We start from the raw sequence: 9088 nt of genomic DNA on the forward strand, positions 1-9088 counted from the left end.
GTACAGCACAGAGCAAACAATGTAAAGCTGAAGGAGCGTGTGGGCGTTAGCTCTCCTGCGATGTCATCATACTTTGTGAAAGTCCTGCACAGAGGAAAAATAACCTGCATGGTGGGTAATTTTTCCTCTAGATCAGATTAGAGCATTTTTCCCTTTTTACTCATTGGGTCACTGGGTAAGATTTAAATAAAAAGTGATCCAATAAAAAAAACCAAAAAAACACAATATATATTTTCCAGCCACTTTATTAGGTGAACCTAAAAAAATCTTAATTGTCTCATTTAGGCATGTAGAGATGAGTTCAAACTGAGCATTGGCATGAGGAAGAAAGTGGCTTGGTTGGTGGTGTCATACGCACAGGTCTCAGTGATCTGCTGGGATTTTCCTACATGACCATCTGTAGTGCTTACAGAGTAAGGCCTGAAAAAGGGAAAAATATCAGCAGCAGTTCCCTGGGAGAAAATGCCTTGCTGATGTCAGAGGTCATTAGAGAAGCAGCAGCAGAGACCACATCCGTTGGCGAAGATCACCCTGCAGGGCTCCCTTGTCACTGACAAATCAGTACCGTAGGAGCATGCCGTCTCTCATGGCTTTTGGTTGCTTAACCTCTAATTTGTGAAGTTCCAAACATGGAACTTGAAATTAGATTTGATGTCATGGCGTCTGCATCCATCAGTGTGTGAAAAGTTACGCTGCGACACTGAGACGTGTGGCATGAACAGCATGAAAGGGTGGGTACATCCTGCTGTATATACAGGGAGTGCAGAATTATTAGGCAAATGAGTATTTTGTCCACATCATCCTCTTCATGCATGTTGTCTTACTCCAAGCTTTATAGGCTCGAAAGCCTACTACCAATTAAGCATATTAGGTGATGTGCATCTCTGTAATGAGAAGGGGTGTGGTCTAATGACATCAACACCCTATATCAGGTGTGCATAATTATTAGGCAACGTCCTTTCCTTTGGCAAGATGGGTCAAAAGAAGGACTTGACAGGCACAGAAAAGTCAAAAATAGTGAGATATCTTGCAGAGGGATGCAGCAGTCTCAAAATTGCAAAGCTTCTGAAGCGTGATCATCGAACAATCAAGCGTTTCATTCAAAATAGTCAACAGGGTCGCAAGAAGCGTGTGGAAAAACCAAGGCGCAAAATAACTGCCCATGAACTGAGAAAAGTCAAGCGTGCAGCTGCCAAGATGCCACTTGCCACCAGTTTGGCCATATTTCAGAGCTGCAACATCACTGGAGTGCCCAAAAGCACAAGGTGTGCAATACTCAGAGACATGGCCAAGGTAAGAAAGGCTGAAAGACGACCACCACTGAACAAGACACACAAGCTGAAACGTCAAGACTGGGCCAAGAAATATCTCAAGACTGGTTTTTCTAAGGTTTTATGGACTGATGAACTGAGAGTGAGTCTTGATGGGCCAGATGGATGGGCCCGTGGCTGGATTGGTAAAGGGCAGAGAGCTCCAGTCCGACTCAGACGCCAGCAAGGTGGAGGTGGAGTACTGGTTTGGGCTGGTATCATCAAAGATGAGCTTGTGAGGCCTTTTCGGGTTGAGGATGGAGTCAAGCTCAACTCCCAGTCCTACTGCCAGTTTCTGGAAGACACCTTCTTCAAGCAGTGGTACAGGAAGAAGTCTGCATCCTTCAAGAAAAACATGATTTTCATGCAGGACAATGCTCCATCACACGCGTCCAAGTACTCCACAGCGTGGCTGGCAAGAAAGGGTATAAAAGAAGAAAAACTAATGACATGGCCACCTTGTTCACCTGATCTGGACCCCATTGAGAACCTGTGGTGCATCATCAAATGTGAGATTTACAAGGAGGGAAAACAGTACACCTCTCTGAACAGTGTCTGGGAGGCTGTGGTTGCTGCTGCACGCAATGTTGATGGTGAACAGATCAAAACACTGACAGAATCCATGGATGGCAGGCTTTTGAGTGTCCTTGCAAAGAAAGGTGGCTATATTGGTCGCTGATTTGTTTTTGTTTTGTTTTTGAATGTCAGAAATGTATATTTGTGAATGTGGAGATGTTATATTGGTTTCACTGGTAAAAATAAATGATTGAAATGGGTATATATTTGTTTTTTGTTAAGTTGCCTAATAATTATGCACAGTAATAGTCACCTGCACACACAGATATCCCCCTAAAATAGCTAAAACTAAAAACAAACTAGAAACTACTTCCAAAAACATTCAGCTTTGATATTAATGAGTTTTTTGGGTTCATTGAGAACATGGTTGTTGTTCAATAATAAAATTATTCCTCAAAAATACAACTTGCCTAATAATTCTGCACTCCCTGTAGGTCCATTCCTTTAAGAACAAAATACATCTTTTCTGTGCTATAAATTGCTTGATACGATATGAATTGATATGAGTAGTTAGGAAAGCTTTTTTTTCAAATGATGACAAACAGCAAATGCAGATTTTTAGAATAAATGCAGCTTCTGGAGCAGCTTCCTTGGTTATTTTTAAATGCATAGAAAAATCCTGTTTGGATCCTTGGACTTGTATCAAAACTCCCAGCAGTTCTGCTGAGATGTCATTCACTTCGAACACGATTGTGTTTGCAGTTTTGCAAAAAAAAAGAAAACATGTTGCAACAGGTCAAAATTGTTATGTAAGGCTGATGCAGTGCCTCATCTGATGCACAGCTCCTCTATTTCACAACAAACTCAGCAGCTATCAGAGGAAAATGCTGAAGGTAAAAACAGAAAAATATTACTTTTGTTACTGTTATAAAAGTCTTAAATTGTCAACAGATGACTGATACACTCAGCACCTTTGTGTTAGCTGCAAGTCTTAATACCATCATCGGTTTTGGAGGCATTCTCACACCCACGGCCAACAAAATAAAAGAAACCAGATAAAGGAGCAGGCCACTTGATCCCTCATGTCAAAGACGGAAAATATAACATCCCAGAATTCAGTAAGCGCTGAGGGGAACTGGGTGTTGGCATCTATCACATGACCCAAGGTCATTATTCAACCACTGGAAGAAGGCATGATTACAATATCCTTGATCTGGAGCTAGATTGTGGAGCAGTGTCTCACTGATACAGAGACACAGCCAATGTTAATGGTCCAGTGTGTCATGGAGTCCCCCAGGGATAGACTCAGGGGCCCTTTTTATTCTCTCCGATTTACTTGTTTATTTATAAGCTTCCCTTGGGGATATCGTTTGCAAACATGGATGTGCAGGTAATATTCTCTTTCACACCCTGAGAAAGGATGTTGTTAATCTGTTGCATAATAATGGTCTAAAGCATGCTGTCATCAAATTTCCACCAAATGTAGCACAAAACGTGACCTACTTTTCAAAGGAAATGTTTAAAATAAAAAAATGTTTATTGCCTACTTAAGCTGGTGGTGCAATTTCCATTCAGATACTTTTAGACAGTTACCAAAGTATATTAATTAGAAGAAGGCTAAATACTATTGCAGGACAAATAAAGTCAAGTTTTTAAACTAGTGTTTTTTTCCCCAGAGTTTCTTTATTTTTATTTTTTTAAATTGTCTCCATTCTGACCTTTTATATAAATTTTCAATTTGTGCAAAACAGGCAGAAGAAAAAGGTTTGCTGCTGCTAAAACATATATAAAAGCTAAAACAGCTACAAAATCTTGTTAAAAAATAAATTAGCTAATACTAAAAAAATAGCTACAAATGCAGATTTTGTTAAAAACAAATAAATAAATAGTTACATTTAGATTATAGGGCATTGATAAACAGCTATTATTAAAAAAAAAAGCAAATTTTCATAGCAATAGATAACAAAAGTTAGATTTTTGCTCAAAACTCGAAATCCATTTTTGTTTTGTGTAAAAAGGAGCATATTTTAGCTTTGGCTTTGTCAGCTATGTCTAAAATATGCTAATATTCTTCAAAAAGATTAATATATTTCAGCTAGTTTATCAAGTTTTAGCCATGCTTTGCTATTTGGCTAGCTGTTATCAGTCTGTTTTAATCCAGACTAAAATGTATCTCATATTTTCCAGAGGATGAGCTCAAAAGATTCCCCACACTCACTTAACCCACGGTCTCTCCCAGAACCTTTAAATGGTGTCTGGACCCCCAGGGAAACATTTGCCCAAACACCTTGGAGAGAACACAGGAAACACAGGTGAGTAATCACATCTTACAATCACTTCTTTGCGCCCCCTTTAATTCTAGACCTCCGCACACACATCTCCATTAGTTCTCCTTACTGGTAAACCTTATTTTCTCTAAGTCACAACCTTTTCACAGACAACCACCACAGTCCTTAATGAGGAGCAGCTGTACAGGACTTGAAACAAAGGCTACCAACTGATTTTAAAATACCCAAAAAATATTCAATAAATAGTTAAACTTCTTGTGTGGAAATGTTCTCCTGTGCAAATCCATGCTTAAAGTGCGATGCTAAACAAAGTGCTAGATAAGGTGCTTTTTAATCATGTTAAAGGTGCTCCTAAAGTGCTATACAGATTATAATGTAAATAGTAGTAGGGAGTCTTCTTCCTTACAAAATGGCTATTTTTTATATGCAGTTTGTGTTATATATATTAATAAACTCATTTGAATCTATTAGTGTAATATATTTTATTCCAGCAGTTTGAGTGCTCACAATTTTGTTGCAATAAAAGGCTATTCTATTCTAGTGGATGGAAAGATGCATTAATTTGTATTTTTTTTCTTAATTTGTTAATTAAAATATACACAATTTTTCACCATGTATCACAGGTCTAATATCTGACGGTGCAGCCTGGGAGTGTTTAACCATGTCTTAAACATATACTGATACTCCTACAATATTAAGAGTTATGTGAGCTGAAGTCGAAGATTTTCTATACAATACACATTTTCCTTAAATGTAATTTTAGGTGCAAATATATATATATTTTTTTTATCAAGGACTGAAACCATGTTACCATTTATGATGAAAAGTCATGCTTTAAATGTGTGTAATATCTGTAGAAGCTGGTCTATTTGAAGTGAATGTTGAATGACGAATTCTATAAACGAGTTTTTGTTTATGGCGGCCCATCCGGCTGAAGAAGATGCTGCAAGTTTAAAGCATAAACTTAGAAAAATGTCCATGTTGCTAATGAAAAGCTAGGATGATGCTGTCACAGAGTGTGAGAGGCTGCGTTTGCTCTGTCCTGGAGTTCTTATGTCTGTTGCATCTTAATGCATACATTAGAAAACAAAGCCTCTCCACAGCTTTATTTAAATTGATTTATTAAAACATTTTACTACCCAGCCTGCATGTCAGCGCTTTTTGGTAAGTGTTGCATAATACTAAGATAATAAAGCAACATCTAAACAGGTGTCACAGACCGGTTAGACGTGTTTTTTTTCTTCTTCTTTTTCTTCCAAGCAATTGTGTAAATTCCAGTTCTTAATCCACCAGGGACGACGACAACACACACACACACACACACACACACACACACACACACACACACACACACACACACACACACACACACACACACACACACACACACACACACACACACACACCAATACTGAAAGAAGGAAATGATGTCACTGGATAACTATAATTAATGTCTCTTTGCTGATCCTGCGCAAGCACACCTTGAGTGAGAGTTAATTTCCTTTTTGTGTGACAGTAAACACACTGACCTGCGTGCGTGCGCGTGTGTGTTTGATGAGGTTTTTTTGATGGCCTACATTCTGACGAGGGGGCGGAGGTTTGAGGTGTATAAAAGACGTCTCAGAGTTGCCTTCTCTCCACAGCAGCACCTGCTAACAGGTCAGGGCTCTCTCTGAGAAGCAAAATTATTGCTTTAAGGTGAAGCTTCTTCAGGACTTTGTTCTAATTTCATATGTTTCTCTGTTGCAGGTTGAAACTCTCAGACTCTCTCTGCAATCTAAAACGACTGAGATACACCTATCCACCTGTACTATGAAGCGCAACACTGCCACTGTCGCCTCCTTCTTCCGTCCCGCTGCAGCTGCAGTTCTCCTTCTGCTTTTCTTCGGCTGGGACGAGCAGGCTCGGGCACACCCTGTGGACCGTCCATTCAGCCCGGTGCTCAGACATCCGCAGACCTATCGGGACGTCGGGCAAGTGTCAGAACATGTGAGTAGTCAATTTGATTGTAAATTTGAGACATGTTACAGAAACATAATTCTGAATTACATTTGAATGTAGTTTTACATTAGAGAAATTCTGCATTTAAAAAAAAATTGTGGTGATATTCTTCAAATTTACTGCTGCCTTATGAATGACTGCGGTAAAAAAATATAAAGGGACGCATCAACTTTAATCCAGAAATTTTGGCTTTAAGTCTCACACTGAACTTTAAAGTATATATAATTATTTAAAAAATATAAAATAAAAAAAGGGTTATAGTTTTGGCACTATTTGTACTCCACAGTTTGCAATCAGGAGCTAAAATCTGTAAATGTGTTCACTTTAACCCACATGCTGCACAAACTTAACCACTTTTAAAACAAAAAAATATAAATGGAAGCCTATTTCATCTCTGATACATATAAATGTTTTACTAATTTGGCACTAATCTTGCTCCGTAGGGTTTTAAGCATTGATTCACATTTTAAAAGGGATTTTATCAACCAGAGGAAAAAAATTTGAGTGAACCACAATTAAAAATCAAGTTGATTCAGTTCAATATTTGAGAAAAACAAACTGGGCTGATTATCCATCACCATCAGCGTTTAGGATCCTGTTTTGACTCAACTTGAATGCATGAAATGAAGAAAATCCAAATAAACGTCTCTGTGTCTCTGCAGTATCAGAGGATCCAGCCGAAAGACGACGAGGACGACACCAGTATGAGAGTGATACCCAGAGTTAATACTAAAGATGTGAGTAATCTAAACTTTAAGCAGCTTCTTTGTATCAGTACTTTGACTTGAAAGCAGTACTTGTAACAGAGTACTCTGAATATGTCCACTCAAGACGATGAAACAGCCTGACCTCTCATCTCCCTTCATTGTCTTTAGCACCACTTGGAGATCTGCTGCCTGCACGCCAACATCCTGGACTATTACCTGACCAACATCCTGCACCACACCAACAACGACCATGCCCAAATGCACCGGCTAAAGACCAACCTCCACCGCATCAGCACCGACCTGCAAGCCCACGGCTGCGTAAGTGTTCCACTTGATGGATTACTTTAGCAGACAGTGCAGGAAGCAAACGCCTTCTATGTGTAACAAATTAGCAAGTTATAAGTAGGTGTTTTAACCGGGGTGGTATTTATTGGAAATGTTAAACAAGACATGCACAAACTCCACTGTAAAAAGGACAAAATCCCACATCACTGCATGCTTTTAAAGTTCTCCTCCTTCATTTGGAGGATGGAGCTACTACAAACTTTTTGCAGCCATGTGTGGCGGCGCTGTGGTTGATCCTAAAATCGATAACGACTTTCTGTGGTTTCGTGCACACATAAATAGAAGAGATGGGACTGATAACAGTTGCTAACTTTCTCGATGTACCTCTGCAGAATGTCACTCAGTACCATGACCACAAAAATGCAGTGGATTTTCGCACCAAGCTTGAGAAGGTAAGATTGAACTTTCTTTTAAAATGCAACTTTATTCTGAAGGTTTGTTTTATAAAGAAGAAGCACAGAAGGAATAAAAAAAAAATCATGAAATCAGGAGGCGATTAACTTCGGAGGAGGGCTCAGTAATAAGAGTGGACTCGTCATGCTTTGACCTGCTTTCTGTAACGAGGTCAAGAAGTCCCTGGGTGGTTTCAAACTGCTCCAAACACTATCATGGTCATCTCAGACGCAAGAGGGGCAGCCAATAGGAAGAAAGCTGGGTAAAAGAGATGTGGGGAGGGAGATAAAAAAAAGCTTGTTTCAGAAACAAAGGGCCGCTGTAAAATAAATCAGGGTTATTTGAATCCAATAAATCATGCAGAACTGCAAAAGAGACTAAACTGACAACAATTTTGACACTTTATCAATCTCTCAGGTTGTTTTCAGTGTTTTTTAATCCGTAAATGACAGAAATTAGTCAGAATTCATGTTTTAAGGGACAAAATTTTATGATCAGCTTTGAGGATTTACATTTTCATAAGTTAATTCCAAACTGTTAGTTGGACACAGTGAGTAATGTGATGATTTGTACAACTTGGTATTCACCAGATGGCAAGTGGATTAAAGATAGAAGATAATCCGCATGATCATAGTACAGGAATTTAACGGTCAGCTTCAACCTGATGAATCTGACAAAGAGCCCACATACAGATCTAAATACCTGAAAACTGCAGGGCTTCCCTTTGGCTTCTTTTTGGGACTATTTGTAACAGCGGACTGATACAGATTTGGTGCTCTGCTGCATATTTGGATGTCCTATAACTCACCCTGTGTTTGCTTCTGTTTGCTTCAGATGGAGAAAATGAAAGGCATCACCAAAGCAATCAGTGAGCTTGACATCCTGTTCAGCTACCTGCAGGACTATTGCGTGGAGCCGAGGAACAGCACTGATGCCTAACACCGCCAAGTTTTATACCAGCAGCTTTTATACTTCTATTTATTCATTTATTTAATTTGAGGACATATTTAACATTTTATAAATATACAGTTAAAATATTTATATTGATTGAAATATGATTAGTCAATGGTCTGAGTTGATTTATTTATTGATGATCATAACATTTATTGACAATTTTTTAATGCCGACTATGAAAGGACTCTGGCGTTGGACTCTCACGTTGCCATGTTATGGCTGATTGTTACAGTATTTAAATGTTGATGTTGTTGCTGTTGGCTGTAATGAACTGTATAAGATTTTGAAATAAACATTTTTAAGATTTTATCCCCTTATTTCATTTTTTAATCATATAATACAATGGCTACATGATTTCTGTTCACTTTTACACAAGTTTTACACGTTTTGGGGAAAAACCAAAAACATATTTGACAGAAAATAAGAAAAAAAACCCTGGTCTCCTTGTAAGCTTCCAACCTGCCCAAAAATATGCCAATGAGAGTACCAAATGTAAAAGGAAAATAACAGGAATGCAAAGTTGAGAAACCGACCGTCAGAATCAGAATACTTAATTGTTTTGTTAGGTGCTCTA

At 38.6% G+C, this 9088-nt stretch overlaps 1 protein-coding gene across 1 annotated transcript; it reads left to right on the forward strand.

Moving 5' to 3' along the window:
- The first annotated feature begins 5549 nt into the window (after positions 1–5549).
- LOC146649672 (uncharacterized) lies at positions 5550–8727 on the forward strand. Its single transcript, XM_085386875.1, has 6 exons — positions 5550–5773; positions 5864–6103; positions 6778–6852; positions 6991–7140; positions 7500–7559; positions 8395–8727. The coding sequence occupies exons 2-6, from the start codon at positions 5927–5929 to the stop codon at positions 8497–8499; spliced, it is 567 nt and encodes a 188-aa protein (XP_085243001.1). The 5' UTR covers positions 5550–5773; positions 5864–5926; the 3' UTR covers positions 8500–8727.
- The last annotated feature ends 361 nt before the right edge of the window (positions 8728–9088 follow it).

Source organism: Rhamphochromis longiceps, linkage group LG17 (assembly GCF_057381845.1).
Source record: "Rhamphochromis longiceps isolate RC_006_pf linkage group LG17, R_longiceps_female_GT1.1, whole genome shotgun sequence".
NCBI classification, from domain to species: Eukaryota; Metazoa; Chordata; class Actinopteri; order Cichliformes; family Cichlidae; genus Rhamphochromis; species Rhamphochromis longiceps.

Coding starts and splice junctions, on each gene's coding strand:
- LOC146649672 (XM_085386875.1), top strand. CDS start 5,927: ATGAAGCGCAACACTGCCACTGTCGCCTCCTTCTTCCGTCCCGCTGCA. Junction 7,141..7,499: donor ACCTGCAAGCCCACGGCTGC/GTAAGTGTTCCA, acceptor GTACCTCTGCAG/AATGTCACTCAGTACCATGA. Junction 7,560..8,394: donor TTCGCACCAAGCTTGAGAAG/GTAAGATTGAAC, acceptor TGTTTGCTTCAG/ATGGAGAAAATGAAAGGCAT.